This window comes from Ammodytes marinus (assembly GCF_949987685.1).
Source record: "Ammodytes marinus genome assembly, chromosome: 3".
Lineage (NCBI taxonomy): Eukaryota > Metazoa > Chordata > Actinopteri > Uranoscopiformes > Ammodytidae > Ammodytes > Ammodytes marinus.
The window spans coordinates 4,786,261-4,806,887 of NC_137232.1; the positions used below are offsets into that span (position 1 = coordinate 4,786,261).

Here is a 20,627-nt window from a genome sequence, read left to right on the forward strand (position 1 = left end):
AGATGTAAACCGTTCTCATTGCTTCTCCAAGAGTTGATGAATTAAAAGTAATTCCTGAAATGTGACAGCCAGAAATGAAAGAAAAAGCAGATATAGCGATTGCATCCATGTTTTTTGATGTACGTTTCTCCTCCTTCTAGAAACTGTGCAGAAGTTCCGAGCTCTAAAGAAGCCTGCCCAGCTAGCAGTCATCAACAGCTTAGAGAAGGTACTGCTTTTACCGGCCCCTGTGTCTGTCCAATACTCTACTACTTAGCTTTGAATCTTGTGTTATTAGTAGTCCATGTCACAAAGAGTTTAGTTATTTACATGCATTGTTTTAATCAATTGCTGAAATGTTAACAATAATCGAGCTAGTAGTTAGCATTTGTTAGCAGAGAAATGTTTAGAGTGCTGTCAGTATATATGTGTACAGGTCATTATTACTCATTGTTTTTTTTCTCTATAGGCGTTTTGGAACTGGGTGGAAAATTACCCAGATGAGTTCACTATGCTCTACCAGCGACCACAGGCAGATATGGCAGGTAGGGAACTGGAGTCACACCATTCAGTCAAACATATGCCGCTTTTAAGAAAGCCGGGCTCTGTAGCACTTGCCTTTTGACCCCAGTTTATTAAAAAAATGTGACACTATGTTTTTCCTCAAGTCAACGTGATGTGTAATGTCTATTTAGAATAAGCTTAAAGTTCAAGTTCATATCCCGATCTTAGTTTGAACACACTGCTTTCCCAAATGCAAGAAGTGTATAAAAACAGGCATACACTCCACAACTACCGACATACAGATTTTATAGGTTCTTTAGGTGCGCTCACACTAGGCCATCCGTACCGTGCCCAAGAACACTTGCCCCCCTAAAGTCTAGTTGGTTTGACCAGTGTAAGTGCACCATCCGTACTCAAGCGCGGTGCACTTGCTCGGCCACGGCACAGTTGGGAGAGGTGTGCTTTGGGGACGACTGTGGTAGAGCGGGTCCGCCAATGATCGAAGGGTTGGCGGTTCGATTCCCGCCCTGCCACTTGTGTCATGGTTGTTGTGTCCTTGGGCAAGACACTTCACCCACCTTGCCTCGTGTGAATGTCGATAGTTAGCCTGCTATCGGTGTATGAATATGTGTGTGAATGGTAACGTGTAAATGGGAACAGGTCCCCCCTGAAAAAGAGTCTCCGGTCTCAATGGGATTTACCTGTATTAAAAAAAATAATAATAATGTTTTGCTGGGTTTGTGTTGGAGACAGCTGTAAACAGAAATGTGTCTGTGTTTGTGTGTCTCTGTGTGTGTAGAAGCTGCGGAGAAGTTGTTTGACCTGGTGGACAGCTTTGCGGAGAGTGCCAAGAGGAAGGCTGCGGTGTGGCCCCTGCAGATCATCCTCCTCATCCTCTGTCCAGAGATCACACACACCATCTCTAAAGACACCGTGGAGGACAGCAAGGCCAACAAGGTGGGAGGAGCAAAGAACGCACACACACATATATATATATACTACACACACACACACACACTATGTTAACAAATCAAAAGTCATAATTTACATGTTGCATATATATATATTTTTTGTCTGCTGCGAGGGTGTAGCCTATAAGGGGGACACTCTAACCACTACACTACTAGCGCCCCCCTCCACCCCACTCCCCAAATTGTGCATTTGACAAATAAACCATCTTGACTCTTAATTACTCTCGAGCTAAGGGTCTAAGGGCAGGGTGTCATACTGTATGGGATGTAAGGCCCACTGAGGCAAATGTCTATTTGTGCTATTGCGCTATACAAATAAAACTGATTTGATTTGATTTGATTTGATTTTCATATTGATTTGACTGTCCTGTCTCCCATTGTGCAGAAACTGTTTCTAGACAGTTTGCGGAAGGCTCTAGCGGGTCAGGGCGGCAGTAAGCAGCTGATGGAGAGCGCTGCCATCGCCTGTGTCAAACTGTGTAAAGCCTCCACCTACATCAACTGGGAGGATCACTCCACCATCTTCCTCCTGGTCCAGTCCATCGTCATGGATCTCAAGGTTGTGATTCATTATCATTTTCTTTTATTTCTCAGCACAAAAAAAATAGAATGTGTAGTATTCTGTAAATGTGTACAGTAACAGTAAGAAGAAAAGAATGTGGATGTGTTTTTGGATGTGGTGATTTGACCTGGTGGCTCCCTCTCCCCCCCCCCCAGGCTCTGCTGTTTAACCCAGCCAAACCCTTCTGGAGGGGGACGGGCAGCCAGAACGCTGACGTGGAGCTCATGATGGACTGCTTCGTCTCCTGTTTCCGCATCAATCCTCACAACAACCAGCACTTTAAGGTGAACTGAAGTGATACTTGTTACACTCCGATTGGTGTTCGTAGTTTGATATTGTGTTCCGGGGGACCATTTAGAATGTAACACACAGTCTACTATGTTACCATGTTCTTACTGTCTAGCTGTGTGTGTGTTATGATGCGGAGCAAGAATATAGACAACCAAATAAGCAAGATGAAAGCTTAAACCGTCCATTCTGTATGGTTTAGTAAATAACGGAAAATAATGAAACAATGCTCAGTTGTTGTTTGTCACCTCCCCCCTAACCGAACAGCAGGGAGAGAGTGCACAAAAGATCACTGCTTGTTACTTAGGGGCCCTTTACACGGTGAAAACGTGACAGTTTTCCAGTTTTTGGTTTAAAAAGTAGCCGCTTTGTGAGCGGCTACTTTCCTGTTATGCGTACTTCAAAATAAAAGTCAACTCACGTTTGTCCAGTGAAATGCTATTAATGTTTAGCCAGTGAAATGCTTTTACTGTGAAGCCGTAGCCTTAATGCTCCTTTTGTTGAACAGTAACTTAACCGCTGCGAACTATGGATAGTGTTTTTTAATGTAGAGAGAGCCGTGTCCCTGGCATATAGAAGCTACACACGTTTATTTTGCTAGAAAAACCGGCAGAGCACAAATCTTTCCCCAGACAAAGTGGCGGGTGGTCTCAATAATTTACTAATCGCTTAGACTAAATTGGCGAGTGTTACATTTGAGCCCTGCACAACACTCTCCGCTGATCACAGTGATGGTGCCGCGGAGACACCTTGCATGTTATGTTGTCTTCTAACTTTATAACTCGCGTGTGGGTATTTTGACAGCAAATGTTATAGACTACGCATACGTGAAGTGGAGCCGTGACGTCAGCGTTACCAGGGAAAATGGTTTCGGCGTTTACAAGAAACCAAAACCGTTGTGTTTTCCAAATAATCCTCCCTGGGAGTTGATCTCAAAAACTTGCGGTTTCATGCCTGCGTTTGCTGTTTTCATATAAATGATATAGTGCATCCGCGAAAATATTTTTGCGTATGCACCGTTTCGTGTTGTCGTATAAACAGCCCCTTATTGTGTCCTCTCTGTTTTTCTTCCAGGTCTGTTTGGCCTCCTCCTCCCCCTCCACCTTTCACTTTGTCCTGGTCAACTCCTTGCACAGAATAATCACCAATGTAAGTGAACCATCCACAGTATCCATGTTGGTTGAAACAGTTGTACGTGTTACTGGACTTTGTCCTATCCACTCCTGTGTTGTTGTGTCTCCATTCAGTCCCATCTGGACTGGTGGCCTAAGATCGACGCGGTGTACTGCTACTCTGGAGAGCTTCGCTTTATGTTCTCAGACACACTCAACAGGGTCATCCAGGGAGCCGTCACCCACGCTCCACTACGCATGACACCGGTGAGAGCAAGGCAACATCTTTTTTTTTTATATACTTTTTTTTTTGGCATTTTTTTCAAGCTTTATTAGATGGGACAGAGTTGAAATGGGGAGACAGAGAGAGAGGGGGGATGACCTGCTGTAAAGGTCCACGGGTCGGATTCGAACCCGCGACCACTGCAAAGAAGGCCGGAGTCAATATGGTACATGCTCTATCCACTACGCCACCGGAGCGCCCCGCAAGGCAACATCTTTACATTATTTCACTACGTTAAATATGCTAAGGAAGCCCCCAACAACCTTCTGAAAATACCTTCCCTACCCGTTACTCATTATGTAACACGTTCAAATGTAGCCATTTGTGGTCATTCATTCATTCCATTCCTTAAGGGGCTCCGAGGAACTTTCAGTTTGTGTTAATTCTTGCACCCCCTTTGGACAAAAGCGGCAGGGGTTTTACTATGCCAGCTATAGTTTCTGGGTGAGCGTATGGTACCCATGACAAAGGCATTAAGAAAAACTATATAGATATAGCATGCTTTGCACTGATGGTCTCGTTTGCTGTTTCATGTAATTTAGGATCATCAGAGGAGGAATTAGACCGTTTCAGAAATACTTTACTATTCTACATCCTGTTGTTTTGGGCCAGAGAGACCTGTCAAATCAGATTAACAGTTACAGTCACCTGGGTATTCCCAGTTATCGCATTATTGTGGTCATGCAACTGTCTCAATGTTAACTTTGCTGAGAGGAATGCAAATTAACCTACGAAAACATGACTGCTGTTGTCTGAACAGTCCTTGAGTTATAAAGTAATATGTATTTTTTCATAATTTATTCATTTGTAATACAATGGCAACAATTGAGCTCTATGGCACAGAGAACAACATATGTCATGCGACAGACACACGCACACATAAACTTACACACAACATGTAATTGAATGTAACCCTCAGTGTGTGTGTGTCTCTGCTGTGCTCCACACAGAGTCTGACCTTCAAGGGAAAGATGACCACCAGCCTTAAGTTCAAAGAGAAAGCCACAGAGCTGGACACTCGAAGTTACAAGTGCCTCCTCCTCGCTCTGGTCAAACTCATCCACGCTGACCCCAAACTCATGCTGCACGTGAGTCTGCAGCCTGAGCATTCATGGCACAATGATCCGTCTTTCTTTCTTTCTTTCTTTCTTTCTTTCTTTCTTTCTTTCTTTCTTTCTTTCTTTCTTTCTTTCTTTCTTTCTTTCTTTCTTTCTTTCTTTCTTTCTTTCTTTCTTTCTTAAAGGTTTCTAAATTGACCACCCATACACTTGAGGTGTTTGTTGTTCTTTTATTTCACCTCAAGTGTTAAAAAATTATAATTTTTTTAGCTTATTTACCTCAAAACAAGGAGGAAAAGGAGACAGAAACCGTTCCTGTGACTGTGTGTGCGTTTTTGATGAAGAGATTGCCATAGGTCGCGTATCCAGCTTAGCTACAGTCCTGTCTGCCTTTTGGGACTTGTTTATTTACCACATTACCATAGCTCTATATATTTTGACAAGTTATGTCATTTTAGAATCAAATACATATTGTATGTGCTTTCAATGTGACCTCTGTGGCTTGAGCTAAACTAACCTGGATGATCTCTTCATCAACATGCACACACAGTCACAGGAACGGTTTCTCTCACCTTTTCTTGAGTGTGGCAAAAAGCTTGAGATGAAAAATGTTAAACTATTCCTTTAAGCTGTATTTTCATGACTGGAATGATACAAAAAAAACATTTTGAACTTTAACTTGTGTGTCTGTGTGTCTGTGTCTGTGTGTTTCAGAATCCAGTGAAACAAGCTCCAGAGATCCAGAGCAGCACAGCAGAGCTGATCACCGGCCTGGTGCAGCTGGTGCCTCTCACCAACACCACCCAGCTCTCACAGGAAGCCATGGAGGTCAGAGGCTGCTCCATGCATGACTAACGGTTTTCATTTCACTGCAGAGGACAGGGCACAACGGATAGAATGAGTGACTTGAAGATTCATTCTTTGTTATTGTTTTTATAAAATCAGATTTGTAACATAATGCACATTAAAGGTGCTGTAGTGTTTCCCCTACCAATATACAGGCCTACAGCAGCCTGGCTTTTTTTTATCAATTTTTCCGTAATAACAGGGTTTTTCCTGCATAGGAAAATCAGGAGCGCCAAAATGATAAAGATTGAGAATAAATATAGCTATTTAAAACCTCTCCAAATGCAGCCCAATTCAAGTCATCCTTCTTGAGGGGCTGGGCAATAACTTGAATTTCATTTTCGATTACTATTACGGCTTCCCTCAATCATGAAAACAAAATAATTGTTATTAAACTATCATTGTTCCGCACGCCGGGGCATGCAGGCTGTTAAATGCAGCGAACCCTTTCAGTATGAGGGAGATGTTGCGGATTGCCGGGTGTTTTGAAAAACTTATAGATGACGAGAATAAAGGTAAAACTAATTGTGTTGTCTGAAAACACTTCAGACTCACACAACAAACTAAAATAATGTGCAAGATTTGTCACACGCGAGTAACGTGACATACGCGACCGAGAGACAGAGAGAGAGAAAGGTATAGGCCTACGACCTGATCTGCACCTCTAAACATCCCGACCAATATTTGTATTCATTTTAAGTCGAATCATAGTGGTCTATGACCAAGTAATCACTGAATAAAAAACACAGGAAGTTTAAAGCTCATTGACTCCTGCCACCACAACTGTCAACACTACAATGCAGCTGCCTATCCACTGTTAAGTTATCTTGAAAACAGCAGGCTATAGTAGGCCTACAAGCTTAATTTTTTTGTATTTTCAATGCTACTTTATTTTTATGTTTTAAATTGAGAAATAGGCTAGATGAAATATAATGGTTAGAATAGGGAATTTGCCTTATGTAGCACACATGTTGATAGGCTAATCATGATGTGTAGCCTATGTTAATTTGTTTATTTTTAACAAGGCTAGTTGCATAAAAAAAATAAAAAACATTTTTCGATAGGCTAGCTTCAAGGTGAGGTGATTCAGATTATTCCAGAAATGAGTACTAGACAGGACCTGTCTATATTATTGTTTTGTTATTGAAATCCACGTGTTTTTCTTCAATAGTTTAGCTTGTGTCTCCAAATTATTACAGAAAATAGTTATAGGCAGGACATATGACAGTTGTTTACAGAGCACAGAATTAATCAGATTTAGCCTCTCAAAGTGCACCAGATTGATGCATTTAATTTAAAATAGTCCCCTCCCTCGCCCCCACGTCACCACATTAATGCACTGCGGTCTTCAAGCAGGGAGTTATCTAGCATCATCTCAGATCCATAAGTGTGATAAAACATGATAAAAACCATCAAAACAGAAATTGGGAAGGATTTTTACCTGCTCCGCCATTGTAGGCTCATACACATTCACCCATCTGTCGCTCTGCACGTGTACCGGCAGTGAGACGGGTGCCGGTTTGTAGCGTTCTCTCTTCTGATCTTCTTATCAGTAGTGGGATCCCCGAAAAGTTTATTTGACGATTACATGCAGAGCGAGTGATGAGAGATCGGCTTTATGAAACGTGCACACTATATAAGTGATCACTGTATGAATAAAGAGGGACTAGAGACTGATTTAAAATTAAATAAAAAGGTCAAACTTACAGCAGTAGAGGTGGAGACATCCTGCATTGATGTTGGTGTCTCAGTTCAAAGTCTATCAGGGAAGATAGAGAGGAAATATACTCCTTCAACCGCTGGAAGGCAGGATGTTGTCACTGCTTAGTGTCATTCAAGTTAACGGTGAACGAAAAATGACAAAATGGAAGCAACTATAAATATTTATAATTGAAAAGAGTCAATAGTATGTGTGTTCATAATTCATATTCATATATAATAAGTCAGTGAAGGGTGGGTGTGACATGAATCTGTGATTGTGCTGATGGAATAACAGCTGTAGAGTATGCACATTATCATGAATTTATCAAGACTAAAGATATGGAGCAGGAGTTACATTCACAGTGAAGAATATAACAGGAGAATTCAAGAAAACAAGAGTTACGTATGTAACTACGGTTCTATGAATTCTGGATGACCACAGAGGCGGTGCTTAACACTGGATATTATCCATCTCGCAGATGCACAGGTCGAGTATCTAATAGCAACAATGGGGTGAGGTAGGGCAGCCCCACCTATTTAAACCCACTTCACCCTCAAAGATGTCCCTACATAGGGCGTCCCCCCCGGGCCGGGCCCAGCAGCAGACCCGGGTTCGATTCCAGCCCGCGGTCGTTCTCTGCATGTCACTCCCCTCTCTGCCCCATTTCACCTCTGTCTCTCTACACTATCAATAAAGCATGAAAAATGCCAAAAAAATACCTTTAGAAAAAGATGTCCCTACAGAATGTCTGCGTTACTATACAGTCGTCTGTGACTTATTGCTTTTTTTCAAGCTTTTTAATTTCAACCTGTTTCCGCTGCCTGTGAGAAGATACAAGGGACAACTTTGAGGGTGAAGTGGACTTACTGTATATAGGCTGGGCTGCCCTACGTCATCCCAGATCACGTGTTGATATTAAATACTGGATCTGCGCATTTGTGAGATAAAAAATAACATCCAGTGTTAAGCACTGCCTCTGGTGGTCAGGAAGAATGAAATAGAACAGGCTTATACAAAATCGCACAAATTCTACTCAACAATGTAGTTCTTGTATTTGAGGAAAGACAGAAATATGGTATATGTTAAACTTAAAGTCTAAAAATTTTATTTTTTTTATTTACTATTTAGCATGAATGTGTGTTTTACACCTTAACCTCTTTTAACCATAATGCATTGTTCAACTCTTGGGTCTTGTGTGTGTTTTTTCAGGCTCTGTTAGTTCTTCACCAGCCAGAGACCATAGATCTGTGGAATCCTGATGCTCCAATAGAAACCTTCTGGGACATAAGGTACTCAAAAAGCTTCTTTTCCCTCTATAATGCCTCGTTTCCACCGAGTAGAGTGTGTCGGGTTGGAGCGGTTCGGTCCATTTGCCAAAAGTTGGGTAGGGTACGGATATAAGCGAGCCTAACCGCTCTAAGCCGCTCCCATTTTCGGTATACCTCCGTTGGGGTACCAGCCGCCTGAAAGGGTGCCGAAAAAGGTAGAGCTACACACTACCGTCTGTTTATTGGTCGAAAGAATCGTTTAAAGCCAGAAAGCTAATTGGTCTGTTTCATAAAAATTTGCGCTACTCATGGATCCCTGTTCTTTGGCTGTGTGATATTCAGCAAAGATGGAGAAAGTCAACAGCTAACAGTTAACCTGAACATGTTGCAAGTAGTTAATCATGACATCGGAGGGCTTTCACTTGATTTTAATGTGAGAAAAATATAAACTGTGTCCAAAAGATTTCTCCTGAAGTTCATTAACTGTGTGTAAGACAGGAACCACTGGTAATGTCAACCAGGACATGTTTGATGATTAGAGTGGCTCATAAACATTTCGTTAGCCTCATAGCATAATTGCCTAAATCATATTTACTCTACTCTACTTTTACTCTACATCTACTCTATTCTATTCTACATCTTCTATACTCTACATCTACTTTACCCTACTCTATAACCCTTAAAATATGACTTGGGCAATTATGCTATTAGGCTAACGAAAAGTAGAGTAGAGTAAATGTGATTTAGGCAATTATGCTATGAGGCTAACGATTTTTCGATTGCACAGTATAAATGTCACGCGCATCTTTTAACAGGATACTGACTTTTCTTTCATCAGTTCACAGGTGCTCTTCCTTATCTGCCGCAAACTGATTGGCCAGCAGATGGTTAACGGGACAGATGTTCTCAAATGGCTGAGGGAGATCCTCATCTGTAGGAACAAGTTTCTCCTCAAGAACAAGGTAGAGTCATGCTCCTTTAGTGTTAGTGTCCTTACTTTGTTAATTAGAAAAAGTCAATGAGAGACCAGCCAATAACTGAACAAATAATGAGGGCTCCCTTTCCGGGGCAAATCGCTGCAAATCTGTGAAAATGACAATTAGTACAGGCCACTGAGCAGTGTACTAGGGATGAGCCCCGATCCCAATATGACTTCAGAAAAAGCACGGATAATGAGATAGATTCGAACATATTTATTTCCCGAATAGTCTCGTTATTGTGAGTTATGTGAATTTTGATTGCCTATTATTATGCCCCAATATATCAGCTGTTCATCTCCACTGCCCTGGCGGAGAGGAGAAAGCCCGGCTGTGTTTCTGCATAGTTCCATGGTCTGCGGTCTCTCTTAAGCGTTTTTTTTTTAGTTCCAGCGGAACTAGTGGACGCTCACACACACTGACTAAAGTGAAACCTCTCAGCTCCTCTGAACTAGTGGACACTCACCCCTAATTATTCATACATTTCAACCTCCAATAGAATAAAGACTAGTCTGGTAAAAAGAAATTCACCCCCATCAGTGTTGTCATGGAGATATGACCTAAACATACAGACTAGAATGTTTTTTTGTACCAGGCCTTAATTAGGTTTAATAATGCTGTGAAAATGGCATTTTTAACATGGGAGTCAATGAGAATTGCTCTGTTTTGAAGCCTGTGCTTAGTGGCCACTCGGTGAACTGCAATTTGTGTCACTTCCCTATTTGATGCTGGTAGAACTCTCTCAGGTTGGGGCTTGCTCTGAACTAGTGGATGCTCACACACTGACTAAAGTCAAACCTCTGCTCTCTGCTGCCGTGGCGGAGCGGAGAAGGACCGGACAGGCAGCTGGTGGGATTCAGAGGCAGATTTGTGGTGGTGTGGATGCTAAGAAAGGTTTGAGACTGGGTGTGGCAACCATGACAATGAGACAGGGCTGTGTGTAAACTGTTTGGTTTGGTGGTGTTGTGTTTCCAGGAGTGTGCCACTATGGGAGGTGGTATCCCCATCTGCAGGCAGGCGCAGACCAAGCTGGAGGTGTGTCTCTACATGTTCCTGTGGAGCCCGGACACAGAGGCAGTGCTGGTGGCCATGTCATGTTTCCGTCACCTGTGTGAAGAGGCGGACATCCGCAGCTCTGCTGACGAGGTGCCCGTCCAGAACATCCTGCCCAACTACCCCACCTTCAGTGAACTGGCCTCAGTCAGCAACATGATGGGGACAGGTCAGTATGCTAGTGCAGCCCTGTGATGATGGGGACAGGTCAGTATGCTAGTGCAGCCCTGTTCAACCGGAGCAGATGACTTCTACTACTTGTCATTGTTAAGCACTTTGTAACAGTGTTAAGAAAGGTCCTATATACAGTACACCCCCAATTCAGAAAAAGTTGGGACGTTATGTAAAACGTGTATAAAACAGAATCTGATCATTTGTTAATCCTTTTTCACATACAATCAAGTTGAAGCCTTCAGCAACATACAACACACATTAGACATGGCCATACCTGGCTGAGACAGTGAGCCGGCTCTGGCTGAGATGAACATCGTTCGCTGTACTTGTTGTGAAACTCCACACGGACGCTGCCGTCAAGTTTGGGTTATTACTATCCTCCGCCCAATTGCATGTAGATACGCCTTTACATTGATTTTGTCTGTAATCTTGCGGCATCCATTGCATGCAGTGTGTACGTACTGTACCTTTACAGTTAGTTTCTTGTTTTCACAGGCCGGTCCACTTTGCAGAAGAGGGTGATGGCATTGTTAAGGAGGGTAGAGCACCCTACACCAGGAAACATTGAGGTAACAATCACACAACCTTTTTTTCATTGCTCCAGTGTCCAATCTTTATGCCCCCTAGCAAATTGAAGCAGCTTTTCTTGATATGCCCCACTGATAAGTGGTTTTCTTAAGGCTACATAGCTGTATAGTCCATATCCCTTATGTTCTCTTCGCATTGTGCGTGTGGAAATGGTCTTACTTTCACTATTAAACATAGCCGGGAGTTCTACTATCAATATACACTCACCGGCCACTTTATTAGGTACACCTGTTCAATGGCTTATAAAAACAAAAAGCTAATCAGCCAATCACATGGCAGCAACATAATGCGTTTAGACGTGGCCAAGACAATGTACTGAAGTCAAACCGAGCATCGGAATGGGAAAGAAAGGGGGTTTAGGTGACTTTGAACATGGCATGGTTGATGGTGCATGGCAGGATGGATCCATACTTTCATGTTGTTTACACCAAATTCTGAACCTGCCATCTGAATGTCGCAACTGAAATCGAGACTCATTAGACCAGGCTTGATTTTTCAATCTTCTATTGTCCAATATTGGTGATCCTGTGAGATTTGTAGCCTAATTTTCCTGTTTTTAGCTGACAGGAGTGGCACCCGGTGGGGTCTTCTGTTGCTGTAGCCCATCTGCTTCAAGGTTGGTCGTGTTTTGCGTTCAGAGATGGTATTCTGCATACCCTGGTTGTAATGAGTGGTAATTTGAGTTACTGTTGCCTTTCTATCATCTCGAACCAGTATGCCCATCCTCCACTGACCTCTGACTTCAACAAGGCATTTTACACCCGCACAAATGCCGCTCACTGGATATTTTTTCTTTTTCGGGCCATTCTCTGTAAGCCCTGGAGATGGTTTAGAGTGAAAATCCCAGTAGATCAGCAGTTTCTGAAATACTCATACCAGCCCTTTGGCACCCTCAACATTGCCATGTTCAAAGTCACTTCCAAGTTTCTTCCCCATTCTGTTGCTCGGTTTCAACCTCAATAAGTTGCCCCGTCCAGGTCTACATGCCTTAACCCATTGATGACGGCTGCTGCGCGATGCCACATTGTATCTCCTGCCTGATGCTGCATCATGCAGCATTGTTACTTTATCTAATTTTCATAGCGTGCGCAACATATAATGCACCGTCATTGGTTCAAATACACGAGGTGGGTTTTGTTGATTTTTTTAAGACCACGTGACCACCCAAAAAATGTGTGGTTTGCAGAAAATTAAGCCAATCAAAAAATTTATAAATAAATAATAATAATAAAAATACGCCAGCTGTGTCGGCGATAGTGTATTACAGAACAGTTAGTGGCGTTCGGAGCGCAGAATCAAGGTCTACTATAGGCTACTGACGAAAATCACACAACACATTGCACCTATTTATTAACAATATTTATGAATTTAGGCTATATTTTGCTGCTCCAACTCAAATTCAGCCCAGCCAGGCGATAGTTAAGTTTCTGTTTCGCTTTCATCTCCGTGGTATACAGCCGTTTGGACCAGCTGATCGGCTCCCGACAGCAGGAGTCAGTCTGCGTTCCAGTTGTACTGGGAAATCGGATTTATGGTGCCAGTGATAACTAAACTAAATAATAAAATAAATCTATCTCCTCCTTCCTATATCTGTCTATCTTTATCCCTCCACTGCACACTCAGTCACTACTATCCATGCTAAAAAGAAGCAGGATTATAAACTCGTTTAGCACATTATTTTTAAATATTTTATATTATTTTTTTTTTTTCTCCCCCATCTAATTTCGACGATTTTTTGAAAAATGTGTTGGTTTGTAAGCGCTAAGGGAGCATGTTTAAATAAAACCTGTGAACCTTAACTTTTAAATTTATTTTATTTCATGTTTCTATGTGCTACACAGGCTTAGATATTAAGGTTTTGGTAGACTTTACAATTCATACAATTTTTTCAGAAAACCCTCAGGCATTAAGGACATGCATCCTAGATTGCCATAGTCATCAATGGGTTAATGCATTGAGTTGCTGACATGTGATTGGCTGATTAGTTATATGTGTTAACAAGAAAATGAACTGCTGTACCTAATAAAGTGGCCGGTGAGTGTATTACATTTTGATTCCACCAAATGTTTTAAGTGATCTTAAGTGAATTAAAGATTTTTTTCCGACCACATTTCTTCCTCAAAGATGACGGTTCACTACTATCTATCCAGGTTTTAATAATGCGTTGGACAGTTCTTAACATGATTTTAGTAGTTTCATCTTCTCCTGAGTAGTTTTCTTTGTTTGATGCAGGTCAATAATTTCACCCTTTCTGAAACAGAGTTACATCTTTTCCAAAACCACAGCATATGTCTTCTGACATGGTTTAAGAAATAAGAAGCTGTTCTCTGCATCAGTGAGGGTTAGATAACTTGTTGCAAACTGAAACATATTTATCACTACAGTTTTAGACCGATAGAGGGCTCTTGCCTATTTGCCAAGTAAAATCCAGGTGGCGACTTTTTATTTGTCCGGGCAGTGTATATGGGTTGTACCTCTCCATCAAGGAACAGAAGTTATATGCGTCACATTTCAATTTACTCACAAATGCACCTCTCAAGTTGTCAAACTAAATAGACTAAGCAATACATACTTGTTAAAAGAATAGGAGTTTGGAGATTGTAAATTATTTCTCATTCTGTAGTGGACACATGTACGTGTTGAGCAGCCCATAGCATGTGAAACAAACCGTTGTATTCAAAGCCATGTACTTCCATAGACAGTAAACGATGTCAGTGCACTTTTAGTCGTGTTTATTGTCTGTTGGTTCCACCCTCAGGCTTGGGAGGACACTTGTGCTAAATGGGAGCAGGCCAACAAACAGATTCTAAACTTCCCCAAAAACAAGGCAGATGATGGGCAGGTAAGCATGTTCCAGAAGGGATCTGAAGCCCTTTGCTTTGTAGAACATACAGACACTTGAGTTAAAGATCTGTGGTGTTCAGCGTCTGTGTGTGTATGTGTCCCCTCACCCCACACACACACAGCAGGAGTGGATCAACATGACTGGCTTCCTGTGTGCACTGGGCGGCGTATGTCTCCAGCAGCGCAGCACGCCCGGCCCTGCCACCTACAGCCCCCCTATGGGCCCCATGAGCGAGCGCAAACCTTCCATGATCTCCATGGGCCCGTGTGACATGTCCAGCCCTGTAGCCTCCTCCTCCTGCTCCTCCCTGGCCTCCTGCGAGACGCCCGTCAGCCGCTTTGTGGACAAGCTGCTGGGCCTCCTGGTGTGTGGCCACGACAGGGTGGGCCTGCACGTCCGCACCAACGTCAAAGATCTGCTGGGGCTGGAGCTCAGCCCCGCACTCTACCCCATGCTCTTCAACAAGCTGAGGAACAGCATAGGGAAGTTCTTTGACACACAGGGGCCGGTGAGTGGAGCAAATGGGAGAGCTTGTAATAACCATTCCACAAAACTAGCAGTTTCACTTTGTAAATGTGTACAGGTACAGTAAGAGCAATCTTAAAACCATGAGTCAAATCTCCTTGTTTGTTAATACGGTACACACATGGCCATCAAAAGCTGATTCTGTGCTGCACTGGTAAATATGGAAGTAGAAGTATTTCTATTTGAAGACATTGTTGATGGGCAAATATTTAACGCCATCTATATTTATATTCAGAAGGCATTGTTGCAAAAGGACAGGTTGTGTTAAATGGCTTTCTATGGCCATATTTCCCCCTCTTTACCATCATTTCATGGCTGGTTATTCAGCTTTCCAAATCAGCACAATCTCTTGATCTTTCCAGTTCTTTGTATTCTTTGTCATTAATAACTTTGATAAATCATAAATTATTGTTTCTGCAATAATAACCTAAGCTTCTAAAATAAAAAGAGGTTAATGAGCTTCTTTTGTTGTTGTAATATTAAAGGTTCAGTAAGCGGAATGGTCAGTTTAGCTAATTTCCTGTCAGTGACTGCAGTTAGTAGTCCCTTCCCACGTCACCACATTAATGCACCACGGTCTTCAAGCAGCGAGTTATCTAGCATCATCTCAGATCCATACGTGTGATAAAACATGATAAAAACCATCAAAACAGACATTGGGAAGGATTTTTACCTGCTCAGCCATTGTGGGCGCATACACATTCACCCATCTGTCGCTCTGCACGTGCACCATCAGTGAGACGGGTGCCGGTTTGTAGCATTCTCTCTTCTGATTGGTTATTGGTCTCTCGAGGATAAATAAAAGTTAAATAAATAAATTATCAGTAGTGGCCTCCCCTAAAGGTTATTTGCCGATTACATGCAGAGCGGGTGACTGAGAGATCGGCAATATGAAACGCGCACGCTATATAAGTGATCACTGTATGAATAAAAAGCGATTTAACACTTATATTTACATAAATAAATCGCTTACTTCACCTTTTAAGCTGATAGGTGGTTTAAGTTGTGTATGATGACCCCCAATTACTGTGTGAAATGTATTGAGTTGGGTCTCTTGTTTTCAGGTTCCCATCAACGACACCAACACCCAGTTTGTGGAGCAGACCATTGCCATCATGAAGAACCTGCTGGATAACCACACAGAGGGCAGCTCTGAACACCTGGGCCAGGCCAGCATCGAGACCATGATGCTCAACCTGGTTAGGTCAGTACACTGCTAGTACTCGCCTAGTCTTCACAAACATTCAATCAGTCTCGGTGCAATGTGAATGATTTAATAATAAATATTTGCAGATTGCTTGAGAAACACATGCCCAGTCGCTTATAATTTAAGACCCTGTAACAAAAATATGAACTCTTAAAATGCCTTGCCTAAATCTGTAATTTGGCCTTTCTAGTGGCCGTAAAATGTAATTGCAGTCAATCGTGGACCAGAGTTTCTTTCATAATCAAACATTATTGACTGTATTATGTCTCTTGTGCCTTTGAGAATCTAAAGTGTTGTAGAGTGTGTTGACGGTGCTCCATTCCCTTCTAGGTATGTGCGTATCCTAGGCAACATGGTCCACGCCATCCAGATCAAAACCAAGCTGTGTCAGCTGGTGGAGGTGATGATGGAGAGACGAGACGACCTGTCCTTCTGCCAGGAGATGAAGTTCAGGTGAGTGACACAGCAGCCGCTCATTGTCAGCTATTACATATTTTATTTGACTTATTTATTTATGTTAAATTATATTGTGCTTTGCTGGGGTAGGTAATGTCTGCTGGAATATTTATAAAAAAATTTTTTTTTTTTTTTTTTTAGTTTTGTCATTCGTAAAAACAATTCTTTAAAAAAACTAAAATAAACACATTGGGACTTTTTCTATAATGGTGAAAAATGGGCAAAATAAATGAAAAACTGCAACGACAAAAAAAAAACGCACTCTGCTTTAACTGTTTAACTGTTATTATTTTCAAATTGGGTGCATCCACCTATCAGTGTGTTTATTAGACCTTAAAAATTCTGAATTAGGGCCCGACCGATATGGATTTTTGAGTGCCGATGCCGATTATTCTCAGAGAAAAATTACCATAACGATTAAATCGGCAGATTATTATTTTTTAAATCCCCAAAATATATATTGAAAAAATTTACTTTTTTGAACCCTTAAATATATATAAATACTTGTTACTGTCGATAGGTGTACAGGAACTTTTTATTAATTTAAATATGCATTATCTAAATAAAATAAAGTGTTACAAATATGTCTAAAGTGACATGACGCATTTTTAAACTCAGACATTAAGCATTTTATGTAACTGCACCCAACCCTCTGGAGCTCCCTCCCTCCAAACATCAGCATCTTAGACTAAATAAACTCATTCAAAAGTCAACTCAAAACTCACCTCTTTAAGAAAGCATAATAACACCTGACTCCACTCCGAACCTTATCTTTAATTTGTCTGTATTTTGTTTTCTTTTTCTATAATTAAGGGAGAGTGGTCTAAGTTGTGCCACTTTTTACTCAAAGTGATTTTAAAGTGAGGCCTTGACAGTTATGTCTCCAACTCAAATATGTACATATATTTACATATATATATTGCCAGGGATGTTGTGCATCCCTGGCATAGATTGCCATAGTCATCAATGGGTTAACAGGATGAGTCAAATGGATGGCTCTTCTTAAATATGTGGTCACATTTTCAATTTCTTCCACAGTTTTCTAGAAACAAGAGGTGGCACAACTTCCCCACCGGCACAACTTAGGCCACTCTCCCCTATGATTTTCTATATGTATGATGTAAAGTGTCTTTGAATGACCTCCAATAAAGCACTATATACATTCTATCAATTACTATTAACAGTCAAATGATGACCAATGACTCTGCTATTGGTGTCAGGGGGAACTGTCAAGTGTGAATTAATCCAATGTATTACAACACACCTGCTGCTGTTAATAGGATATAACGTTAATGCTATGCATGTAGGCTACCTCCAGGGCAGCAGAGCATCTCACTCAACATGATTGCTTGAATACATTTTTTTTTTTAAAAGGAAATAAAATAAAAACTTCTGGACGATATATCGGTCGGGCCCTACTCTGAATATATTGTTCTTCATATGCTCGTGTGTGTGTGTTTAGGAACAAGATGGTGGAGTACCTGACAGACTGGGTGATGGGAACCTCCAACCAAGCAGCTGATGATGACATCAAGTGTCTGACAAGGTGCAGCTCTCTCACATGTGCTCAAGTCAACTAATGGCACTTCGATTGGGCTCCCTCTTCACTATTTTCTCCTCCCTCCCTCCCTGCGTGTGTGTGCCTGTGTGTGTGTGTGTGTGTGTGTTTGTGTGTGTCTTTGTGTCATGCAGGGACCTGGATCAGGCCAGTATGGAGGCAGTAGTGTCACTGTTAGCGGGTCTACCTCTGCAGCCAGAGGAGGGAGACGGAGTAGAACTGATGGAGGCCAAATCTCAGCTCTTCCTCAAGTAAGAAATCCACCCTGAATTCACCCCAAACCAAAAATTCCAAAAATCATTATGACATATTTAAAGATGAAGATAGCTTTGGTGCTAATGTAGCTGTGTGGCGGTGTGCAGATACTTCACCCTGTTCATGAACCTGCTGAACGACTGCAGCGAGGTGGAGGACGAGGGCCAGGCAGTAGGGGGGCGGAAGAGAGGGATGTCCCGGCGCCTGGCCTCCCTCCGACACTGCACCGTGCTGGCCATGTCCAACCTGCTCAATGCTAACGTGGACAGCGGCCTCATGCACTCTATCGGTAAGTCAGCCATGGTGACATAATATATTTAATATATAATTAAATTTTTTTTTTTTTTATATATTTACATTACATATTTACATTACACCTAATTTTAAATGCCGATATTTAATGTTTCACTTGCTTTTAATATACATGTGTGGAAGAAGTTTTTTTGGTTGAAGAAAACGTCACCATTAGTCCAAAATTAAAACAAATCTTTACTTAGTTTCAAAAGACAATACAGATGATTATGGTGAGCAGCATTCATGCATGGAGAGAAGACCAGAGCATCCTACTCGGAGCAATGCCAGGGTCTTGACTGAGTTGTATACACAAAATGAACTGCTTTATACAGAATGGTTGACATGGTCAGATAGGTAGAATAACAATGGCACAATCAAGTTTGGTTCTTGATGACATCAATGTTAATCTGAATCTGGGAGCTTCCAGGATGGCTCAGGGTGTCAGCTCCAATCAGACGGATTTAATTACAATAGAAAGTCCAGACAGTTCATCAGTAGTTAAGATGAGAGGAAATACACTTCACACAATGATCAAATAATGAATGAAGAGACAGGAGTGGAATTAAACTAATCAATATAAGATTGGCTTCCACACATGTCTTTGCTTTTGTTTGGCTTTATTGCTACACTTGTTTTTAATTTGCCTGTGTACTCATTTTATTGTAAAGTGTCTTTGAGTACCTAGAAAAGCGCTATATAAAATACATGAATTATTATAGTATTACCACTAAAAAAGGTGTTTTCTATATCATTTAACTTTAGTATAACTTTATTTTGCATTCTACTTTATATTTGTGTGGTCCTTTTGGCACATCTTTTTTATTTGTGTCTCAGGTGTTGCTCTCTTCACTTTTGTGTTTCCTTAATCCATTTTCTTCTATATATTGCATTGTTGAGGGGAGCCTGGGACTTAAACATTTCATTGCGTGTGAATGTCAATAGTTAGCCCAATATCAGTGTATATGAATGTGTGTGTGAATGGGAACATGTAAATGGGAACAGGTTTCCCTTGCAAAAAGAGTCTCTGGTCTCAATGAGATTTACCTGTATGAATAAAGGTTAAAATAAAAATAAAAATACAATGACTGCTGCTGTAATTGTAGTGCACATGAGAAAGTAAAACCATCTTGAATCTTGCATCTTCATAGATGTTACCAAAGGAGTTTTTAATAACTAGTCAAAGTCAGATTTATTTATATAGCACATTTAAAAAACAACATTAGTTGACCAAAGTGCTGTAAAAAAAAATACACACTAAACTAATAGGCCTAAGATACACAGCAACAACAAAAATAAAACAACAACAAAAAAAAGCTCAATTTGTGTTAAAAGCCAAAGCAAAAAAGTGAGTCTTCAACTAGTTCCTTCATGTGTTTTGTGTGTCCAGGTCTGGGTTACCACAAGGACCTGCAGACTCGAGCCACGTTCATGGAGGTTTTGACCAAGATCCTTCAGCAGGGCACAGAGTTTGACACGCTGGCAGAGACGGTGCTGGCCGACCGCTTTGAGAGACTGGTAGAACTGGTCACCATGATGGGAGACCAGGGGGAGCTGCCCATAGCCATGGCCCTGGCTAATGTGGTGCCTGGCTCCCAGTGGGTATGTACTGAACCTCCTATCTTGATGTTTACAGTAGGACTGTTTGTTTGTAACATTACGTGGACAGTGAGCCCTTCCAATTCCACTCGAAATACATTATCCCCTGCGTTCCAAATCTTATACTTTTTCCCCTTTTTCTATTCTACATACACCTGACCATAAAAAATAATCTAGTTAGCATGCAGTAGGCATACAATTGGGACATACTTTCACCTATTTATTGTATAATTTCATCCTTCCTTCCTTTATATATCAGTAGCATCCCCCGGTTGTTTTCATACAATGTACCGTCACTTCCGGTGTGCAGTTGATTGTGAGTCAGAATTGCTAAAAATAGCATGTTGCTTTCAACACTAAAAAATATCCACCGGATGTAGTAGGCATTGGGTATTTTTAAGCATACTAAGTCTGACCACAATAATTGGGACATCCTAAATCTTTTTTTTATTCCATACTAAATATCAGAAAGTATGGGCATTGGAACGCAGGGTGAGTGCCTAGACTTATAGGAAGTATTTTATTT

At 41.4% G+C, this 20,627-nt stretch overlaps 1 protein-coding gene across 5 annotated transcripts in view; it reads left to right on the forward strand.

The window, feature by feature from the left end:
- The window catches only part of nf1a (neurofibromin 1a), a 101,752-nt gene that overhangs the window by 25,664 nt on the left and 55,461 nt on the right, over window positions 1–20,627 (forward strand). For 3 of the 5 annotated variants that reach the window (XM_080024921.1, XM_080024917.1, XM_080024919.1), the window contains exons 6-26: window positions 141–208; window positions 449–524; window positions 1,283–1,440; window positions 1,840–2,013; window positions 2,172–2,300; window positions 3,379–3,453; window positions 3,552–3,683; window positions 4,650–4,787; window positions 5,472–5,585; window positions 8,515–8,594; window positions 9,412–9,535; window positions 10,526–10,772; window positions 11,273–11,346; window positions 14,124–14,207; window positions 14,332–14,718; window positions 15,800–15,939; window positions 16,273–16,395; window positions 17,861–17,944; window positions 18,091–18,207; window positions 18,319–18,500; window positions 19,893–20,104. In XM_080024921.1, coding sequence (XP_079881047.1) covers window positions 141–208; window positions 449–524; window positions 1,283–1,440; window positions 1,840–2,013; window positions 2,172–2,300; window positions 3,379–3,453; window positions 3,552–3,683; window positions 4,650–4,787; window positions 5,472–5,585; window positions 8,515–8,594; window positions 9,412–9,535; window positions 10,526–10,772; window positions 11,273–11,346; window positions 14,124–14,207; window positions 14,332–14,718; window positions 15,800–15,939; window positions 16,273–16,395; window positions 17,861–17,944; window positions 18,091–18,207; window positions 18,319–18,500; window positions 19,893–20,104 — 2,918 coding nt within the window. The remainder of the gene's footprint in view (window positions 1–140; window positions 209–448; window positions 525–1,282; window positions 1,441–1,839; window positions 2,014–2,171; window positions 2,301–3,378; window positions 3,454–3,551; window positions 3,684–4,649; window positions 4,788–5,471; window positions 5,586–8,514; window positions 8,595–9,411; window positions 9,536–10,525; window positions 10,773–11,272; window positions 11,347–14,123; window positions 14,208–14,331; window positions 14,719–15,799; window positions 15,940–16,272; window positions 16,396–17,860; window positions 17,945–18,090; window positions 18,208–18,318; window positions 18,501–19,892; window positions 20,105–20,627) is intronic. The other 2 variants (XM_080024918.1, XM_080024920.1) reach the window with 1 other exon arrangement.